Source organism: Pan troglodytes, chromosome 1, assembly GCF_028858775.2.
Source record: "Pan troglodytes isolate AG18354 chromosome 1, NHGRI_mPanTro3-v2.0_pri, whole genome shotgun sequence".
Classification (NCBI taxonomy): Eukaryota; Metazoa; Chordata; class Mammalia; order Primates; family Hominidae; genus Pan; species Pan troglodytes.
The window spans coordinates 67,704,426-67,727,335 of NC_072398.2; the positions used below are offsets into that span (position 1 = coordinate 67,704,426).

The 22,910-nt window shown below is 47.1% G+C and overlaps 1 protein-coding gene across 12 annotated transcripts in view; it reads right to left on the reverse strand.

Annotated features, from left to right (window-relative positions):
* Positions 1–22,910, reverse strand: part of CACNA1E (calcium voltage-gated channel subunit alpha1 E) — a 492,838-nt gene that overhangs the window by 381,424 nt on the left and 88,504 nt on the right. For all 12 annotated transcript variants that reach the window (XM_063795020.1, XM_063795026.1, XM_063795047.1 and 9 more), the window contains exon 2: positions 14,090–14,537. In XM_063795020.1, coding sequence (XP_063651090.1) covers positions 14,090–14,523 — 434 coding nt within the window. In that variant the 5' untranslated portion in view covers positions 14,524–14,537. The remainder of the gene's footprint in view (positions 1–14,089; positions 14,538–22,910) is intronic.

Genomic DNA, 22,910 nt, shown 5'->3' on the forward strand with positions numbered 1-22,910 from the left:
TATAAACACAGGGGAAAGAAGCAACCATAACAGATGGCAGCTGGGGGAGGGGCTGAGATGAGAGAGGAGTTGAGATGGGGAGAGGTTGAGGTGGGGGAGGGGTTGAGATGGAGGAGGAGTTGAGATGGGGGAGGAGTTGCAATGGGAGAGGAATTGAGGTGGGGGAGGGGTTGAAGTTGGAGAGGAGTTGAGGTGGGGGAGGGGTTGAAGTTGGGGAGGGGTTGAGATGGAGGAGGAGTTGAGGAAGAGAGCAGTTGAGATGGGGAAGTCTTGAGATGGGGAAGGGTTGAGGTGGGAGGGGTTAGGATGAGGAAGAGGCTGAGATGAGGGAGAAGTTGAGGTGGAGGGGGTTGAGATGGAGAGGGATTGAGGTGAGGAGGGGTTAAGATGGGGGAGGAGTTGAGATGGCGGTGGAATTGAGATGGGAGGGGTTGGGATGGGCAGGGGTAGAGATAGGGAAGGAGTTGAGATGAGTGAGGTTGAGATGGGGCAGAGGTTGAGATGGGTGAGGGTTGAGATGGGTGTGGTGAGATGGGTAGAGTTCAGATGAGGTAGGTTTGAGGTGGGGAGAGGGTGAAATAGGGAGGCATTGAGATGAGTGTGGTTGAGATGTTGAAGGGTCAAGTTGGGGAGACACTGAGATGGAGAGGGGTTGAGTTGTGAAGGGGTTGAGATAGGAAGGGATTGAGTAAGGAAGGGGTTGAGTTGTGAAGGGGTTGAGACGGGAAGGGGTAGAGATGTGAAGAAGCTGAGGTGGGAAGGGGCTGAGATGGGAAAGGTTGAGATGGGAAGGGGTTGAGTTGTGAAGGGGTTGAGTTGTGAAGGGGTTGACATGTGAAGGGGTTTAGATGGGAAGGGGTTGAGATGGGAAGGGGTTGAAATAGGAAGGGGTTGAGTTGTGAAGGGGTTGAGATTGACAGGGGTTGAGATGGGAAGGGGCTGAGTTGTGAAGGGGTTGAGATGGGAAGGGGTTGAGTTGAGAAGGGGTTGAATTGTAAAGGGGTAGAGATGGGAAGGGGTTGAAATAGGAAGGGGTTGAGTTGGGAAGGGGTTGAGATGGGAAGGGATTGAGTTGTGAAGGGGTTAAGTTGTGAAGTGGTTGAGATGGGAAGGGGTTCTGTTGTTAAGGGGTTGAGTTGTGAAGGGGTTGAGATGGGAAGGGGTTGAGTTGTGAAGGGAATGAGATGGGAAGGGGTTGAGTTGTGATGGGGCCATGATGGGAATGGGGTTGAGTTGTGAAGGGGTTGAGTTGTGAAGTGTCTGAGATGGGAAGCGGTTGAGATGGGAAGGGGTTGAGATGAGCTGGGTTGAGTTAGGGAAGGGTTAAGATGAGGAGGAGTTTAATTGATAAGGGTTGACATAGGAAGGGCTTGAGATGGATAGTGGCTGAAATGGGGAGGACTTGAGATGGAGAGAGGTTGGGTTGGGGAAGGGTTGAGATGCGGTAGGACTGGGTTGGGGAATTGTTGAGATGGAGTGACAGGAGGGGGATGGAGTTAGACCTGACCACCTGACCCCAGTGCACCCAAGCTGGGTGTGTCCAGCCAACACTGTCTCCACACCAGGAGCACTGTCCCCAGAACTGACCACTGGTCTGTCCTACTCCAAGAGCAGAAAGAGAATTTACTGAATTCCTCTCTGTTTTCTTTATAAATTTGGGAAGGGTTGCAGGTTCCTCATCACCTGATCAGCAGGCAGTGATGCTGCCTTTTTAGAACAGCAGTGAGGCTGAGTAGCGGGATGTGAGCACAGCTGCAGAGGGTCTGCAAGGAGATCCCCAGGAGAGGCGGGGGCAGGAACAGAGGGGAAAGGAGGACGAGCCCTCTTCCTCACTCACACGCCAACCCTGCATGCCTTCATTCCCTCCCTGCTATGGGCTTCGAGAGAAAAAGAGGAAGAGAAAGATGGTTAAAGGAGCTAAAAGCAGAAGAGAAGGAGGACAGTGTGGCTGGGGTATGAGCGGCTGAGGTGGGGTCCTCAGAAGGGTGCCCCACGCCCACCTCCTTCTCTGCGCCTCAGCCTTCTCACCTGCACCTTCAATGAGAAGTTATGTGCGATTAATTTTAAAGGTCTTTTCATCGGTGCCTGGAATTCTATAGGTGTCTAACTCTGCTTGGGGTGGGGTGGGGGGGGAGCGGGGGTGTACAGCAATTTCATAAATTTTTTTTCAGCCAAAAAGGCCAAAGCAAATTCCTCCAATTATGTTCACCTCCTCCACAATGAGCACTTCCTTTTCTGCACGTGTCTTCACCCATCCCCTCACATCCAAGAGGAAAACGCCTTTGGCTCATTTGCAGCCATGGGTCCAGGCAAGCCCTTAAAGATGGCAAGGGGTTGCCAGTGGTCAGGGAGGGGGAAGGCCCTGGACTGCGGTGGGAGTCTCGGGGCGCTCATTATGCCCTGCCAAGGCCCTTCTCCTCCTGGCTTCGCTTTCCTTTCTTGTGATGTGAGTGCTGACCACCAGGCTGCCCCAGTCCCTCCAGCTACACAGCGGAAAACATCCCAGTGAGACTGCGGCTGCAATACACAGAAACAACCACTTGGGGGCACCATAAAAGAAGAAAATAATATCTCTTCTGAAAAAGAGGGAAAACAAATTGAGCAGCTGGCGCTAGAGGGCGCCGCTTTTCCCATTTTCTTCAAAAAGGTGGCTGGGGGCAGAATTTCCGAATCTTGACATGTTCAGAAGACTGAAGAGCCTCCTTCTACAGATATGGCCATGGGAGCAGAGTGGAGGCAGCCCAGCGCAAGCGCAGGGTGGGAGAGAGGGGACTGATTCACCTGAGCCTCCAAACAGGGAGGAGACTCTGATGGTGCCACAAAAGGAAGCACAGAACGGGCCGATCCGGCTTGAGCACCAGGCTGCAGAGTCTTGGGGGAGAGTCCTCCCCCAAGGCCTGCCTTAGAAGGGAAGAACTGGGACAACAGATCTCCCCCAGCCCTTGCTCCCAGCACTGTGCTCTGGAAAAGATGGAAACCCTCTGCTTTCTCTCAGGGCATCCAATGGCTTCAGAAAGAGAAAGGGAGTGGCAGAGAGGTTATGCATTCGTTCTCTGCAAGAGATGAGAGTCGCCAGGCACTTAGCAGGGGGCCAGTCCCCCTCCTTCCCAGTACAGGACCCTCCTTGTCACAGGCGGTCTCCACTGCAAGCACAGAAAACCGCGCTGCTCGCGCACCACCTTGTTTATTCTCAAACCCAGTTCTCTAGGGAAGCATTTCTAGAACTGCGGAAGGTTGAAGGGAAAGGCGAGTCACCAGAGACCAGATCTAGAAACAGCCTCTTTTTTCTAATCCCGGGAGGATAGGTAAGGAAAATTCAAGGGTGTGTGCTGAAGTTCCCCAAAGGATCATCTTAAAGCAAATCTCTAGAAATCACCCAAATTGTGTCAGTTCCTAAGGGAAGCCCAATTCTCAGGATTCTCTGCACCTTCCTGCTCTGCTCAGAATTCCAAGAAAGCAGGGCATGTGCTCTAGGTCTCTTCTTGGCTGGTGGTTTTCAAACTTGCTGTTGGTTAGTGATAACCCAGTGTGTTGAAGGCTCATGATTTCTGTGTTCCACTGGCATATGTTCTGGTTTCTGCAACCCTGTTATACTACAGCCCTAGGATCCTGAAATGCCTCGTCTCTGAGTGAGAAGGTTGGATTTTGCAGACCTGCAAACTCAGGTGCCTTCAGGACCAAGTCAGTCCTCTAATAGCCCTAAGGCAGTAGGGAATGGTGGGGAATACAGTGACCTGGAGACTTCCTGCCCCCTCTAAAAACATACACATTTAAATAAAATTAAAATATCTGATAATTCAACAAAGCACTCATATATAAGAACAAATTCTGCCATGCACCCTTTTGGCAATAGTGGTTCCACAGATTCCTGTATTCTAACAACCCGAGTGATGTCTGATGCTGGCAGCAGGTGGCAGCATGTGGACTGAGGTCTCCACTTAGTCTCACTAGATCTGCAGGAGGCTGGCCGCCTTTCAAAAGGCCAGCAAAAAAAAAAAAAAATTGGCCCAATGGCCCTTAAATTCACCCATAAAGCTTCAAGGTTGAGGCAGGTGTTGCCTTACAGAATATGTTGCTGATGCTGAATGCGGTGTGAATGCCGGTGAGACTGTTGTTTGAATGTGATCACCCCTACTAAGTCAGCATAGCTGCAGGGCACATGAGACAGAAGTGGGTGGGACTTCCAGGACTGGTTCCTCCTACCTTGTCACTCACCACAGTCCACTGACCTTCACATAAAGCACCAGCAGTCACCCAGGCTCTCAGGACCCCAGCTTCCTCACCTGTAAATGAAGCAGCTAGACCAGATGAATAATAATAATGATCATAATAATGGCTCATATGCACTGACTGTTGACCTAGTGCCAGGCACTGTGCATTCCCTCCTGTAGTCTCCCACATGCTGCTGTGGTCCGTTGATGTATACAGCTGATCCCAAGCCTAACTACAACCTCTGCACCATGGGCTTCGGCAAACCTCTGATGCCTGTCAGTTTGAGATAATGACTTCTTGATCTGTACATATAAACGTTGTAGGGATGAGGCTGATGATGAAGGCACATGCGATAGATGTTTTTACATAATTTGGATATGAACCTTTTTTATAGGGGTTGGCTAAGGTAGTAATGATGGGTAAGATTAAGGGGATTAGGGTTATTATGGTAGTGGAAAAATACATGTTTGCTACTTTTATTTGGAGTTGCATCAATGTTTTTGGTTCCTAAGACCAACGGATGACTCTAATCCTTTCAAAGTTGAGAAAGCCATGTTGCTAGGCATGGGGGCATAAGTTAGCAGTTCTTGTACACTTTCTCGGTAGATAAGAAGTTGCAGGCTTCTATTGTTAGATTCACAATCTAATGTTTTGGTTAAACTATAAGTGATAGCAAGTGACAGGCTCCTGAAGGTGAGGAACCAGACATCAAGGAGAAAAACAACCAAGCATCGGACTAAGTACTTTACATGCTGTTTTTCCTTCATAACAATTCAAAAAGGTTGCTGTACTCATCCACAATCTAGCAAAAGAGCAAAATGAGGCCCACAAAGGTTGGATATCTTACCCAAAGTCAAATAAGACATGGCTCTGTGGTGATCAAACAATAGCTTGAAGGAGGACAGTTCTCATACAACCTGTAAGTTAACCAACCTGTGTTTTACAGCTCATGAATCTCCACACCCCAAGGGCTGACCCTGGTCTAGACCTAGAGCCAGTGGTGTCCTGAGCTTCCTGGACTAGACTGTTTGGTATGGCTAGGGCTATCAGAGGCCAGGTGAACACATAGATCGTAACTATAACCATAGCCACTGTTACGGAACATTCATAAATATTCATTCACAAATAATTACTGAGGGCCCATATGTCAGCATTGCCCTCAGCACTGGGGATATGGAGTGAATGAGGCAGTCAAATCACTGATCTCACGGCACCAACATTCTTGTGGGGGTTGGTGGTCAATTGCATAGGTGATATGGCACAGTGACCAGGTGTCTATTTTAGACTGTGTGATGAAGGACAGCCTCTCTGAGGAAGTATCATTTGAGCTAAGGTCCAAATGGCAAGAATGAACCAACCCTGTTGAGATCTGGAGAAATATTCCAGGCAACGGCAGGAGCCAGGGTAGAGACATAAACAGGCATAGCCTAAATAAAAGGCGAGTGGGCAGGAGCACAGGGAACAAGGGAGAGAGTAGATGAGGCCAGGAGTTAAGCAAAGCTCAGGTCGGGTAGGGCCTTATGAGCCAGCAAAAAGAGTTCATATTGTCCCTGCCTGTTGTGTCAATAGATCACATTCTCTTATTCTAGGGAAACAAAGATGCAAAGACACGTTAGGAGGCCATTGCAATGGTCCAAAGGATAGTGGCTTGGAAGAGATTGGTAGCAGTGGGGATGGAGAAGTGTTTGGACTTGGGATATGTTTGGGAGATGTTATTGACAGGGCTTACCACTGATCAGAAGTGAGGAAAAATGGAGAGAAATAAAAGATAATGAGAATATTTGGCTCGGACAACTGGAGAAATAGTGGTGCCATTTACTGAGATAAGGAAAAATGAGGGGCCAGACAGGATCAGAAGAGGATCAGGAGTTTTGTTCTAGCCACATTATGTTTTAGAAGCTGATTAGATAGACAACAGTGCAGAGATGCCAGACAAGCATTTGGCTTCAAGAGTCAAGGGTTCTTTGGAAATTTACATTTGAGAGTCATCTGCAGATATGTGGACCTGGTGAGGTCACCCAGGGAGGCTGTAGGCAGAGAAGAGGCCCAGAATAACCCTGGTGCTCATCAACATTTTGAGGACCCCCCACCAGACTATATGATCTAATAAATGTGGTCAAAATTTGCAACAGGCTTGCAAGGTAGGTATTATTTCTCTCCTCTACTCAAAACATGCGGAGGTTACAAAGTGCCCAAGCCCACAATTTACAAGTAGCATTGCAAGAATTCAAGCATGAACTGAGTTCCCGTCATTTACCCAGTGCTGTGCCAGTTACTGTAGGGACACCAGTGAGTAGGATGGCTCAGTAGAACAAACATGGGCTTCGGAATTAGACGACCTGGAGTGAATCCTCACTGGCTCTGTGATACTGGGCAGGTAACTTAACTTTATCAAGCCTCAGTTTCCCAATATGAAAAATCATGTTGTTGCTGTTGTTGTTGTTGTTTTTCATCTGCAAATGTCTACTGAGTGCCTATTATGTGCCCAACACAGTACTAAGTAAAGGAGACACAATGGGGAGCAGACAGACTTCTCTGCTTACAATCTAGTGGGGGACACAGACATGTAAACAGGCAATTACAATGTAGTGTGCTAAGTACTATGATTATGGAAATACCCCCTCCCTCTTTATAGAGTAAGTCATACCAACCTACGCAGACTTTAAAGTTACACATAATTTCCTTTCTTCCAGACCCATATGCAATAATAGTGCCATACAAAATGTTTCTGTTCTTCATCATGGTACCTATTATTTCCATTAGAATAAATAATACATGCAAATCACCTACCATATAGCCAGTGCTCAATAAATGGTGGCAGTCATTATCAAGACATAGGTTTTTGACCTAGTACCACCTCTAACTTCGGAGCTCGTTTTTCTCTCCTGTAAATTATAAATAATAACAGCTAATTCATGAGGTCATTGTGAGGCTCAGATGAGATCATGTGTATGAAAAATGTTTTAAGCTGGAGAGAACTATATTAAAGTATTAGTAAAACATTGTGACATGCCCATTGCTAAAGTTATAAAACTTAGTACACAATAAACACTTGGTGCTAACCAGGAGGTCCTCATCACCTGAAAAGTAAGCCTGAGGAAACCTTTAAATAGGTTCTTAGGAAAACAACATTCTGTACAAGAAAATCTGCTTCATCTGAAATCACCTAAAGTACTCCTTCTCCCATCAGTATTTGGCTTACCCAGCCAAAGACAAAAAAAAAATGCAGGAGACCTCCCAGGTTGGTTTCTAGTCTGTTTCACTATCACCAGGGTCCTGACTCAGTGTCTAGGAGACAGGATTTGTAAAGCTGGTGGTATGTGTCCCAGGCTTTCACCTGTATAAGCAGTGGACAGGGCCTTGGGAGGAGCAAGATGCTGTCAGGGCTGCCCACAGAGAACCCTGCCTGATTTCCCACTGCAGTAAATCCAAGCCCTGGGAAAGGACAAGACTGCCCCTGTCCTAGAGCCAAAGGGATCCTGTCTAGAGAACATAAGTCAGGAGAAGCTGAAAGGCAGGAAACAGAAGGGAGGAAAAATTTCCATCTCTACAAAGTGCATGCAGATCCTGGGCAGCCCTGAAGTGGGGCAGAGAACAGACTCCCCACTTCCACTGCTGACTGTTCAACTGGAGGACTCTGCAGTCAGCAACCTGTACAACCACACAGTTGACACAGGGAACTCAGCTGCCTCCTTCCCTGGAACTTAGCTGATTAGAATGGATATCAATTCCCCTCAATATGTTTATTTCATCATTCTTTCAGCAAACACTTATTGTGAGTCAACTGCACACTAGGCACTGTTCTGGACCCTGAAGGTAAGACAAAGGCCCTGCTTTCAAGAAGCTTGCACTCCAGTGCAAAATATCTGTGCTTGTATGTATGTGTGTGTGTTTGTGTGTCCGTTGGGGAAACAATAAGGGCTATGATGAAAAATAAAGCAAAATAAAGAGGGAAAGAGAGTGACAATGGGGGAATGCTATTTAAATAGGGTGATCAGGAAGCTCTCTGAGCAGAAACCTAAATGAAATGAGAGAGGAGCCATCCTGATAAATGGGAAAAGCATTCTAGGCAAAGGGACCAGTAAAAGGCAGAGGCCTGATGTGGGAGGTCTGAGTACATTCAAGGCATAACAAGGGACCAGTGTAGCCAGTGCAGAATGAGTTAAGGGGAAAGATGAAGAAATCAAACCAAAGACATCCATGCATCTTTAGGAGGCTGGCTGGGCAGGGGGAAGAGGGAGAAGATGGAAATCATGCACTGAGCTAAGGACTGATATGAAATATTTCTTAAGACTCTTGGACAGAAACTACTTGTTCTACCTTTCTAAATACTTTGTAAATCAAAAAAGAAAAAGTAAGGATCTTTAGCTGCAGTTGGGGAAACAGAGTCTAGCAGGGAGGGGCAGAGGCAGGGAGGCGCATTAAGAGGTGGTTGACATTATGATCTTGGGCAAGTGACTTAAACTCTCTATCCCCCAAGTGCAAAAATGGGGACAATAATGGTAATAATGGTACCAGCTTCGATCAATTATTACATGGATAAATTAATTGATATTTATAAAGTACCTAGAATAGTGCTGGGCATCTAGTATCATATACATGTGTTTGGAATAAAAATAATAAAAGATGCTTGGACCAGGGAGACAGCAGCAGAGGTGGTGAATGGTGATCTGATACATTTTGAAGGGGGAGACACTGGGGATTGGCAAGAATTGAGTGTCAATGTGAGAATCAAAATGACTTCAACATTTCTGGCCCCAGCAACAGAAAAAATATAGGTTTAATGAAAGAGAAAACTACAAGAGAAGTAGGTTTGGAGAGAAATCAATATTTTGATGTTAGACATGTTCAGCTTGAGATGTCGATGGATGTACAAGTAAAGATGGTGAATAAGTGGTTGGTATCTAAAATTCAGGGAAGAGGTCCTGAGTACAGACACCAATTTAGAGGTCAGCAGTATATGATGTTAACCAAAGGTCTGGGACTGGGCAAGAGCACTAGGAAGTAAGCACTGGTGAGAAGAGAACAGGCTGAGGACCAAGCCCTGGGACATCCAGTGTTTAGTAAGGATTGGGAAAAGGAAGTGGAAACTAGCAAGAGATTGAGAAGCAACCCGCAACATAGGAGGAGAACCAAGAGTGGGTATCGTAAAAGCCATGTGACAAAACACTTTCACCTGTACTCCTAGCTCAGGAGGCTGAGGCAGGAGGATTACTTGAGGCCAAGAGTTTGAGATCAGTCTGGGCAACATGGCAAAATCCTGTCTCTAAAAAAATATAAAATATAAAAAATAAGGACAAAAGAGTTTCAAGAAAGAGGAAGTGATCAAATGTTGCTGCTAGGTCAAGGAAGATGGACACGAAGGAACACCCATTGGATTCTGCCTTGGGAAGGCCAATGTCACCATGTCAACAGCTGTTTGTTTGCCTGAGACAAAGACCTGATTGGAATGGGTTCCAGAGAAAATTGTAAGAAAAAAAAATGGAGACAGAATAAACAAAGGGGCTCATTTTTCTCTACATGGGCAACAGACTCCACATGGAACCTGAGGGGTAGTCAGTCCACAGTAACAGAAGGTAAAGGCCTGGTACCAGGGCCCAGACGCAGCAGGCGGTCAGTGCAGTGGATGGAGCCTGTACACGCCTCTCCTGATTGCTGCTATTTTCCCAGTGAAATAGGAAGGCAATTGTAGTCATGAGCTAGGAGCGAGCTGGCAGGAAATGATGGGATTTGAGAGTTAAGGGAAAAGCATGTGAAATAATCTCTAGAGGAGTGTGAGAGTGAATAGAAAAGGGAAAAGTAGTAAGATTTCTGGGCAGGACTAAGGGCCAACTGGAGGTGGCAGTCACCAATTCACAGTGAGGTCAATCAGCGTGGCTGTGACTTTTTCTATAGCTATGGTGACCTGCCCATATGTACATGAAGAATAGGGGCAAGTGGGATTTAGCAGGGCTGAAGTTTTGCCAGACAAGGTATAACAAAGCAGCAGAGGGACAACAAAGTTGAGGGTGAAAATAAGGAGATTATAATGATGGTGAAGCATGAAGTACACTAGAAACCAACTTGAGCTCCAGCATTCTTGCCCTTTGTGGATGATTCATTCTATCTTAGAAGTTGGTAGAAGAAAGAGCTTGAGAGGGTAGGAGGAGACTTCAAGTGAAAGGTCACTATTTTATCTGGAAAATACGTTTGGTGCTTATGATGGAATTCAGTTTGATAAGATGGGAAATGGTGACATGACTGGGGAAGGGGATAGTGAAAAGGTAATAGGATCAATGTCTTGTGGATGCAGTAAGATTAAAGAATCTTGGGAACTGAGCACTAGAGGGAGTGAAGTGGAGAGAAAAGAGGGGGTGATCACACAGTGGGATGCTTGAAACCGAGATTATGGAGTAATGCAGTTATGACAATGTCCAGGCAGACCATGGAGGTGAGCTGTCAGCAGGAAGCAAGAAGGCAAAGTCACCAAACAGAAGGGGCTAAGGAACCAAGAGGTCAGGGTGCAGGAAGGGTCATCTACGTGGATACTGAAATCACTAAGAACTGCCAGCAGCTGAAGACGTGGGGAAGAGAGACAGTAAACCCAGGGCTAACCCATTCTTCCTGGAATGAAGCAAGTGACTTGGGAGTTTGTAGATGGTGGCAACGAGGGGTAGTAGGTGGTATTATCTGATGACATGCACGCCACAGCTGGCATTTTTAGGACAGGAGAGGGGAGTAATGGTCTGGAAGCAATAGTGAGGAGCAAATTGCTTCTCTAGACTCCAGGGTCCAAGGCAGCATGGAAGGGAAAGCAGCTGTCACATGAGGCAGCTGCAGAGCAAGCCGCATTCCTGGGGGCTCCAGGCTCCAGCAGAAATAAGAGAGTGAAGGGGACTTCCAGAGAAGACGAGGAGGATGAACAGGATTTTGCTGATGATGAAACATGAGTGCCAGACAGTGTATTAGTGAAACCGTGCCCCAAAGAGTTAAAGAGGCCAATGACTACATTCTTTGGCTTACAGGATAGCAGATAAGAAAAGAAACAACCTGCTGAAAAGCTGAAGCTGAAACTGTGCCCCAAAGAGTAAGAAACCAATGACTAACAGATATTCTTGAGCTTGCAGAATGGCAGATAAGAAAAGAAACAACTTGCAGAAATGCTGAAATTCCCCACAACGTGAGATCAAGAAAAAACTGGCTGACATCAGTTGGAACCAAGATGGCCTGGCCTACTGGCGTCTGCAGAACAAGCTTGCTGACACCACAGCCTGAACTTCCATGACATGTTTCATACTAAGTCCTCAAGAATTTTCACATGCAACCTGTGAGGTAGCATGAAGAGATAACTGAGCATGTCCAAGGACTTTCCAGACCTCCCCTTTCCCTCCACCAATCACTTACTAATCCCTTGAACCTTTTCTAATGAAAATACTGCCTTGCAGCGAGGACAGAGAGACAGATTTGGGCTTGACATCCCGTCTCTTTGTGAATTGACATGCAATAAAAAGCTTCTCTTCTCAAAAACCCAGTGCTGTAGTATTGGCTTCTAGTGCCCCGAGCAGCAAGCCCTCTTTGCTCAGTAACATTAGGGTTCGTAGAACTGGGGAGGGGTGTGGAGAAGATCAAATTAAGGCACGTACAGAGCCATGAGGCTAAGGAATTTGGGTGGTGAGGGGAAAAGCCATGATGAGGCTGTGAGTGTTGGGGAGCAGAGAAGGATGGGGCAACATCACTGTCTCTAGCACTTCCCATTTTCTTTTCAACCCACTCCAACTGGGCTACTGACCCCATCGCCCTGTGGAAACTACTCCCATTCAGGTCATCTCTGTGTTGCCAAAGCCAGTGTTTCCTTCTCTATGTTCATTTTATTTGACCTCTCAGCAACATTCCATGGAGATGATGACCTTCCTTCTGAACACACCGTTTTCCTTACTTCTTTGCCCCTATACCCTCTGGTTACCCTCCCACCTCCTTCCACTCCTTCTCACCTCCTTCATGTGCTCTTCCTCCACTGCCACACCCCTAAAGGCTGACATTCCCCAAGGCCATTGATGTGTGTTCCCTGGTTTACCTCTTCATGGACCTGCCCAAGTGAAAACAGTCTCCCAATCATCCCCACCGGCACCCCAGGTAGGTGGCTGGTACTAGATCTTGACATCCTCCAATCAGTAAAAGTTTAACTTAGTGAAAGACATAAAAGTTATTTCCACATTGCTAGTCATGGTAAAGCTAGTTTTTCATTGAGTATTGTGGGATTTTTTGGGTTAGGCCAGATGATAGGCATTGAGTGACATGAACAATGTGCATGACAGTCTCAGCCCTCAAGTTGTTCAGGGTCCTCTCAGAAAGATAAGACGGAGGTGCATTAAAAAACAGTACTTCTAAATATGAAGAAAGGCCAGCTATCAGAGCTGCACTGTATTTAAAGGAAGTCTATTCCCTCCTACTTGTTTTTCAAAGTCATGATGAGGTGACTTACTCAAGGTCACACCACTAATTAGGTCACCCTGGGAATTAGACCCAAGTCTCCAAACCCCCACACCAGTGCTCTTACTGTGGCATCTCAATAGGTTGTTGAGAGAAGTACTTTGAGAGTTAGAATGAAAGGCACTGTGCCATCACGGTTAACGGCATGGATTCCACAACCAGACTGCCAGGGTTCAAATTACTAATTAATATCAAATCACAGTAACAATGCGGTTGTTATCCACGTGACCTTGAGAAAGTCACTTAACTTCTCTGTGCCTCATTGGTTACATGTGGCTAATAACTGTACCTACCTCATAGTTATGGTGAAGATTAACATGAGTGGATATATGTAAGGTGCTTGGAATGTTGCCTGGCACTTGAAGACAGGTATGCAAGGCTCTAAATACTAATAGTGCTGAGAGATGAACAACCAAGAGATTTGTCGAATGCTGGCTGTGCCCAACTCCTCTCTGAATCCCAGGAGCCCGGCATACATTCGGACTCACTGAATGAATGAGCGAACTAACAAACATTAACATCCTTATGAAACAGAGATCAGCTCATTTACCCCTACTTGTATCATCCAGAACATTCACTGAAACCAAGTAGGTAAATCCCACCACGACCACCACCATCAAAATACATCTGTGACTAATCTCTTTGTACTTGATGACATCTAGCAAGTCAACAATCTAAAGCAAGAAGAGATAAAGACATACAGACCACAGGGCATGCCAGCATGCCGAGTAAACTCCGGCATCCACAGGAGAAAGCAAAGTCCTTCTATGGAGCAAAAACCTGGGGCAACCGAGAGAATTAAGTGAAATCCCATCTTCCTTTAATTTAGGACTCCTAAGAAGAAAAAGCCAAAATTCTCAACAGGTGTGAATTAAAGTTGGCCTTTTGCCCTACACAAACAGAGCAGAAATAAAGCCAGGAGTGGCCACACAGATCTTGGACATTTTCCTCCATCCACTGGAGATGTGCCCAAAATGTAATCATTCATCCAAGGAGGATATTAAAAAGGCAGGGTTAGCTGCAGTTCCTGAAGTAAAGATGAAATAGATGATCCACGTTGTGAAGGATTCTCCCTGGCTTTCAGGAAAGCTCAGAGAATGAAACAGACCCCAGTTCTTTCTCCACAGGCTCTTAGTAAAACAAGTGAGCCTTGGGGGCAAGCCTGATTCACCCACATCTGACAGCTGAACGCCTCAGTGAGGCTGGACGAGGCCTACAGCCGGGTAGTGAGATCAGCGACTGACCACGAGGACCTCATACAGAGGGTCCAGCCTCTCGTTAGTCGCAGCACAGCGAAAGCATCTCCCGACCCTCCAGGGCGGCCTCACGGGGCCCATCAGCTCCAGGAACCCACCCCGACCTCAGGCCCAGCCAGCCTCGCCCGCCCCCGCGTCCCCGCCATACTCACTCCCATTCCTTGCGCCGGGCCTGCGGGGTGCTCTGCATCTTGTGCGCCTCGTGGGCCTTGATGATGTCGCGCTGCTCGATGAGGCCCCCGCGCCGCCGCTTCATGACCTCGGGGCTCACCGGCAGGAAAGGGCTGGAGCCCGCCTCCAGTGCCATGGCGCCCTCCCAGCCCTGGCCCTCGCCCTCCTGCACCTGGAAGAAGCTGTCGAAGCCAGAGGCGGCGCGCGGGGAAGCCGGCAGCATGCCCACCTCGTCCGAGGCGTCGGCCTCGAGCAGAGCGCACTGCTGGGGCCGCCATGCCTCTTCTTCCGGCAGGGCCAGGACGTGGCGTTGGCGGCGGCCCGCGGACCTGGGCTCAGGGCTCCCCGCAGCCGGGCAGGGGGCGGGCTCGGGCAGCCTGCGGTCTGGGCTCAGTCCACGCATCTCGGGCACCATCACAGAACATTGCTCTGTGGGAGGGAGAGGGCAGAGACAAGGAGTGGGGAAGGGAGGGAGGGAGGAAGAATGGGGCCAAGGTCACAGGGAAATAGAGAAGAGAAAGAAAGAGGTTAATGGCATTGCTTTCCAGGCCAAGGCTTCTGGCTTGCTCAGTGCTACATCCCGGGCCTGACCCACAAACTGGCACACAGTGGAGCTCAATAAATGATGTTGAAATTAGGAGCATCCGCGGTGGACCAGGCTGGGCCCCCAGGTGTCCAGAATTTAACAAAGTGGACTGGATTCTTGCCCTCATAAACTTACAGTCTACTGCAGAAGACACAGGTTAAAGAAATAATGATATGCCGCGTTGGTAAGGTTTAGAGGTGCTGCAATAAGGAGAGAACTCCGAGGGCCGCACATCTCAGCCCCACCTCGGACAGCTAGCTGGCTGTTCCCTCCCATTTTTGGTGGAAGAATCCCTCTAATCCCTTCCCCAGGGCCCACTCTGGGGGGATTGCCACCACCACCTGCTGCCCTGCCTCCCAAGTGCGTGCCTGGGGGCACCAAGCCACAAGGTGGTCTCTCCTTTTTTTTTTTTTTTTTTTTTTTTTTTTTTGAGATAGGATCTGTCACCCAGGCTGGAGTGCAATGGTGCAATCACGGCTCACTGCAGCATCAACCTCCCAGGGTCCGGTGATCCTCCCGTCTCAGCCTCCCGAGTAACTGGAACCACAGGCACACACCACCACATCCAGCAAATTTTTTATTTTTTGTAGAGATGACGTTTCCCCGTGTTGCCTAGACTAGTCTCAACTCCTGGGCTCAAGCGATCCTCCTCACTCAGCCTCCCAAAGTGCTAGGATTACAGGCATGAGCCTCTGAGCCCAGCCTAAGGAGAACTCTTCTTGAGAACTGGGTCCTGTATGCAGGTTCCTTCCTCCTTTTTTAATGCCTGTGCCTGCCTCAGGACCTGGGGCCATGTGTGACTCAGATGCCCCTGCTGCTCCCCTTGGCATCATTCTCCTTTTCCATGCCAAGGAGGACATAGCCAGATTGGCCTCTGAAAGACGTACGTATTCAATCAGCGTTGACTGAGAACTTACCATGTGCAAGGCACTGTGCCAGGCACTAGGCACAACAACATGAGCTGGACTTAGTCCACATCATCCTCATGGAAGAGGCAGGAAGAACATCGATTGTGACCACATCACAGAATGTGCTATGATTGGCGTAGGCCTGATTGCTAGAGGAGCACATGAGAGGCACACCTGGCTGGGCGCAGTGGCTCACGCCTATAATCCCAGCACTTTGGGAGACCAAGGCGAGCAGATCACTTGAGGTCAGGAGTTTGAGACCAGCCTGGCCAACATGGTGAAACCTAGTCTCTACTAAAAATACAAAAATTAGCCAGGTGTGGTGGCGTGTGCCTGTAATCCCAGCTACTTGGGAGGCTGAGACAGGAGAATTGCTTGAACCCGGTGGGCAGAGGTTGCAGTGAGCTGAAACCGCACCATTGCACTCCAGCCTGGGTGACAGAACAAGACTCCATCCCAAAAAAAGAAAAAAAAGAGGGGCACCTAGCCCAGCTGGGGTTGGTCAGGAGGGCTTTGTGAAGGAAAGGACCCTGGAGCCGGGTTAAACAGAGTTTGCCAGTTGAGGAACAGGAGAGGAAAACAGGCAAAAGGAAGAGCATGTGCATGAGGGAGGATTTAGGAAAACCAAAGGTTTCTTCCTGCCTCCCTGGTCACTCCTCTCTCCTCCTTTGTGCACTGCTCCTCCACTACTACACCCCTAAAGGTTGAGTCCAAAGCCATTGAGGTGTTTTCCCTGTTTTACGCCTCATGGACCTGCCCAAGTGAAAGCAGCACTCCAGGTGGGTGGCTGGTACTAGATCTTGACATGCTCCAATTAGCAAAGGTTTAACTTAATGAGAGACGTAAAAGTTACTCACACATTGCTAGTCCCCATAGCAGGTCTAAGTACTGGGGGGAGTCCTTGTGGCTTGAGAGGGCCTGAACTTACCACCTTTTCAAGATACCTGCTTATTGCCTCCCTCCTAGCCAGGAGCCCAAAACCAGAATTCCTCCCAACCACACGTCTCAGTGACCACAGGTGGCATCTAAGAAGTGTCCCGTGCTCTACATGCTCAGAGGAACCCTGGCCTCCAGATCATTCAACCAGTGTTGGATGGTTGAGCACCCACTATGTGTTGGGAGCTGTACTGGGCCCCCAGGGTGGCATCCTCCCAGAAAGTTGCCCTCCGGACACCATCTCCCACCCCGCCTTCCCTGGGTTGGACGGCAAGTCAAATTGCAAGTCACAAAAACAAAGACTATTTCAATGGTTAGGAATTATAATGATCTAACCATATCATTTTATGGATGCTGAGGTCCACAAAGGTAGAGAGCCCCGCCCAGGATCACACTGCCAATAAAAAGCAGAGCTGGGAGAGAACTCAGATTTCAAGTCCTAGCTTATGGTTTTCTCCACTATATTGATCACAGTGTCTCTACCACATGAAGCAGAATCCATAAATGCCTCTCCCAGCCCCCCTCCTCATTATGCTAAGATAATAAATAGAAACAAAAAGTCTGGATGAGAGGATGATCTTAGCGCATACATGATAAAGCCTGATGGGAGCATTCAGTAGACTCGGACGCCCCTGGAGCCCTAAGATACCTTCTCTATTTGTCCCCTTCTCCATCTCCAGCATCTGGACTGGTCTTCCTTGCCCTACCAGCACCACACCCTAAGGCCTCAATGCTTTTGAGCTTGAAGCTCCCAGGACATGGTAGCCAACACTAGGTACTTGGCCACCAAGGCCAGGTCAAGGGATCAGGGAGAAGGAAGATAAAGAGTCCAGAATGAGCTTGGTAAGGAGAAGAAAATGTATTCCAAATCATGCCAACAGCTGGGTGGGTCCCTAGAAAGAGTGATTCATGTTCCTCACGTTGTCATTCTGTCTTAACTCCCCTTGAGGGATTTTAAATTTATCCTTCATTCCTACAATGTTTAAATGTCTCTCCCTCACCACATGCACGCGCACACCCCTCCCCTGCTGCTCCCACTCCCTCCCCAGGCCTTAGCATCTCCAGCAACTCCAAGAATTCTCAGGCCCTGCTGGCTGCAGCCTCCTTTCCCTCGTGTCTGTCTGTGACAAAGGCTCCTGGGCCACCCTCCCAGCTCTCACCAGGCCACCAGTACCTGGCTCCCCACCTCTGTTTCCTGACCCATCCCACCCTCTCTCCTTACATGATTTCCTCTTCCCAGACACTTTGCCAATTTGAATCACATCTTTGCCAAAATTACAACAGCAATAATATGCACTGCGGAGCTCCAGCTTTATGTTATGAATATCAAAATATGAAATTATCTCATCTTTCCTGTAAGAACTTCTGTTAAACAACCCTTCTATTATTGATACAAATGTTCACCAGGAGGGTCTGTTGCCCCCACTGCTTGCCAAGCCGACCAGTCCCCAGTTCTGGCTAGCACCAAGCCGAGATCTCAAGCAATTCAGACAAGCCAGTCTATATCTTCTAGGAAAGGACACTCGAATCTATACTTAGCCTTCCCCCTCCAATCCCCAAATTCTGGCATTCCTTAAATTCCTTGAGATCAACAATTTTGTCTTGTTCTTCTTTCTATACCCAGCACCTAGTACTGAGTTCAATTCATATTAGGTGCTTATGGTGACCATTAGTGCTGTTTGCCAAATATTCTGATTATCCCCTTCTTGGGCACACAGTAGGACGTACTTCCTGGCCGTCTATGGTTGAGTGGGGCCATGTGACCATTTTGGCCAGTGAGTTGTGAGTGGAAGTGATATATGTTACTTAAAGGTAGCATTTAAATGCCCATACAAAACTCTCTAGAGCAAGGATTGGCAAACACTGCAAAGGGCCAGAAAATAAATATTTCAAGCTTTGCACGCCATATAATCTCTGTTGCAAAGGACCAGAAAATAAATATTTTGAGCTTTGCGTGCCACACAATCTCTGTTGCAACTATTTAAACGCTGCTGTTGTAGCATGAAAGCAGCCAGAGAATATGTAAATGACTGGGAATGACTGTGTTCTGATAAAACTTTATTTATAAAGTCCTGTAAACTTTGGTCTTTCATCTGCATCTCTTGGACTCCATTATTGTCATTCAGCCTACGCCCATGGAAGCAGGTTCTACAGAGAACCTGGAAAAAATAGGAAATGGAGATCTACAAAAGAGAATGAGGGGTGGACCCAGGTGAGCAGCTTCCTGAGAGCAAAGTTGCTGTCCTGTAGCTCACACTCAACACTCCTGAAGGGAGGGAGAAGAGGGCCTGCTTAGAAATTAAAAGTTATAAGATGAGCTCTGCAAAACTTGCCCAAGAACGAGCTAATGAAAGCTTTGAGAGCACCAGTCTGACTCTAACCCTTGCTTCCTACCTACTTCTCTTCTTATTCTTCATTGCTAAGTTTGGTTAATGAGCAGAGGGTGTGATTTTAAATTATGGGGATCCTGGGGTGGAAGAGGGTTTAGTGTAATCCAGCAGCCCCAGAAAAACCCTTCCCTTCCCTGTCAGGGCACAGTGGAATGGCAGAATAAGGGCTCTCTTCCTCCACCCCCACACAAGCACCCTGCACTGCCAAAAACACTTGAGCTCATAGCCTACTTCTGAAATTGTCTTCCCTGTCACCCTTCCAGAGTCAAAGTCACGATCTTTGTCCATGAAGAAATATTATGTCCTTTGCACCATCTTTCCCTTTATACCCTATCAAGAGTTTTACTTCTTAATTCATCTATTTTTGACTGCTTTAGAAATAATGGTCCATGCACCCCTTTGGCTTATCTGTGCCTCTCAGACCCTTAAAGATGAGTCTGTCACATTGAGGACATTCATCTTCCTTTCCTTGGGTGCATGCCCATCCTATTCCCACCCCTCCACCACTCTCTTTCTGATTCCTCCAGAACATGTGCATCCTCCAACTTACCTTGTGAGAAGTGGATACACCAGCAAGTCAATGAAACTCATGCTTTTCTAAGTCTACTATCTTTATTCCCTGAAAGTTCTGAGTTCAGCAAAGAAATCTCCACTGCATAGACCACCAAGCACATTGGCTAAGAGATAGCGGACAGAAATGGAACTGATGAACACTATGAGGTGAGTGGTAGGCATACAAGTGTCCCCAAGCTGGCCCTGAGCTATCTTGGCTCTGTACCCTCTGTCTGCCATAGGCTGGATGAGGGTAAAGATGTCCTAATTCCCACCTGTTAGAAATTAAAAGTTATAAGATGGAAACAAATTTTCAGATATGATACTCTACAACTTATATATCATGTTGAGTTAATTCTAAAAATGATTCTCTTGAGAGAGAACTGATACAGTAAAATGGGTTTCCTGCCCAGCAATAGGAATGGCAGGGAATGACCTACTCAGCATACTCACCCGCCTACTCTGAGAGGAAACATTCCCTGTGCAGAAATAAATATTCATCTAGGGATTTTTCTTAGCTGAGCCAGCCTGCTACCTGACTGCAAAAGGAGGAGTAAAAGCTGGGCATGATTTTCATTTACCATGACTTCCTAAGACCGCACTTCTCAATCTCTAATGTACATCAGAACCATCTACATTGCTGGTTAAAAATGCAGATTCCTGAATGTCTCTTCAGAGATTCTCATGCAGTAGATCTTGGGTGGGTTCAGGAACCTACATTGTTAATAGACACCCTTTCCCCCTAGGAATCATGTCTTCAAACACTGTCCTAAAAGCAGTGTGTCAGCCTGAGAGGTTGTGCTAAGTTGGTAAGAGGTATTGTCCTGGATGAGTCAGGTTGCTAAAAGCCACTAGAACAGTGTCCTTCTCAATCATTTCCAGTCTATATCATGAAAAGAACATAGCAAAACACACCCAGGAAGTGTTCCCTGACCCACCCCCACTCCCTGCAAAGTTCTATTCTCCCCTGGACTGGCATCAGTTTTTGCCTACCCCACATTCCTCTCCATGTGCCTATGTTGTTATGGTGACTGTTCAAGGATGGGCTAATGTCCAACAGCAATTTAACAGGCTGGTGCATTCTGAATGTAAACCAAGACTCAAGGAAAACACAGCTTCAAATATGGAGTGTGCACTAAGTCAGTCTGAGTCTCTGCGGAGGAGTTGAAAGAGTCCGTATTCTGGTATCAGAAGCTCTGGGTTCAGGTTACATTTCTGCCACTTGCTAGTCAAGCAACCTTTAGCTTGACTTCTCTAGGTCAGTTTTCTCACATAAACAATGAGGATAATAATATAACCTGCCCTACAGAAGCCTGTGATAAGAATCAACATAGTATCTGGGGAGGAACTTGGAACTGTAAGTTAGGTAAATATGGGGCAAAAAAATAGAAGTTAGGAGCCTACACTCTGGAGCTGGGTATGAATCCCAACTCTACTCTCACCAACTGAATCCCTCGGCAAATTACATAGCCTTGCATATCTTAATCTGTAAAATGATCATACATCATTTTACAGATTAAGTAGATACATGTAAAGTAGATACATCCACTTTGGGAGGCTGAGGCGGGTGGATCAAAAAGTCAGGAGTTTGAGACCAGCCTGGCCAAGATGGTGAAACTCTGTCTCTACTAAAAAGACAAAAAAATTAACCGGGCATGCTGGCAGGTGCCTGTAATCCCGGCTACTCAGGAGGCTGAGGCAGAGAATTTCTTGAACCCAGGAGGTAGAAGTTATAGCGAGCCGAGATCGCGCCACTTCACTCCAGCCTGGGAGACAGAACGAGACTCCATCTCAAAAAAAGAAAAAAAAAAGGTAGATACATCATAAAGTTGTGAGAATTAAATACAGAAGCTCATAGAACAGCACCTGGCCATAAAAAATGCCCAGTAAATATTAGCTACCATTTTTATTATGTAAAATAACTTATGTTTGTATTAAACAACCTCAAAATATCTATAGCTTAATAAAATAAAAACTTATTTCTCTCCAATATCACTGTCTAATGATGCAAGTTGGCCTGGAAGATGGGAAAGAGAGACTCTGCTCTACATAGTCATTCAGGGAACCAGGTTCCTTTCATTCAGTGGCTCTGCCATCCCCTGGGGAAGGGTTAAGCAAATTTTTTTCTTAAAGGGTTAGATAGTAAATATTTTAGCCATTGCAGGCCATAAGATCTTAGTTGCAACTACACAACTCTGCCTTTTCAGTGTGAAAGCAGCATAGACAATATATAAACAAATGGATACGGCTGTATTTCAATAAAATTTTTTATTTACAAAAACAGGCACCTGGTCCTGCTAACACCCAAGCCCTGGGCCTCAGAGTCTTCCTAAACTCTTTTTCTCTCCAGCTGGGAGACAAAGAAAAAGACTAAGCACTTGAAAGATTTTGCATGAGGCTTACAGGCAAGGCCTAGAAGTGGTGTATATCAACTCTCCACATTCCATTAGCCAGAATTCAGTCACCTGGCCCTGCTTAACCACTGAAGAGCAGAAATGTAGTAATTGTAAGCATTCAGTAAGTGCTTATAAAAGGAAGGAGTGAGGGGAGGAGAGAGGGAGAAAGGTAAACAGGTACGGAGGAAAGAAGATATTTTGCAGTTTCCCATACTTTTCTAAGGAACTTAAGGGAGGTAGAAAACTAAGGACAGAAAACTACTCCTTGGATAGTCTCTGGAAGGAAAAGTCACTAGGAGTCAGTAATAGTTTACTGGAAAGAAAACAAAATGCTACAACCCCTTGGACTCGGAGAAACAAATTGAAATGCCAGTTATCTAGACTGGGATAGAGAAGGGCTAGGGGCTAACTTCCAGAAGCCTCTATATAGTCCCTGAAGGGTGTTTGTCCAAACCACTGCAGCATCAGGCTCAGACAATGGCATCTACAATGCTGCAAAATCTTCTCCAATAGCCTCTTTTCTATCAAAACATTTCTCAAGTATCAATCCCAGTAGCACTGGGGATCTCCAATTAGAGCCTCGTAATATCCCTCCCACCCACTCAGACCAAGATTACCTGAAGTGATTTTCTTGGAGGTGATTGTCTTTTAAAGGGAGTACGTTGGTACTGCAGTAAAGTTATGGACAGCACTGTTTGTGCTGGCAGATTAAATCTCCTCTCTGAGTAGGGTCATAACAGCAGCACAGGCTTTCAAAGGTACTAGCCCAGGGGCAACCCCTCATGCTGCAGCTCTAAGTAGGGAACACGGTTTGGACAGGGAGAGCCAGTCTGAGTTGCCACCTAGGGAAACAAGAACAAAGCCCAAAGCTGGGCATATGGGGCCTACAATGTGGTCTTCATGGAGGACACCTCACAGCCCTCGAGTGCCTCACATGTTGGCCAGTTGTGAACCTCTGTGCTGGTGGCCTGAGCTCTTCCCCATCTGGCTGCCAGGCCTGGCCCCTTCTGGTCAGATTCCATCTGACCTATCTC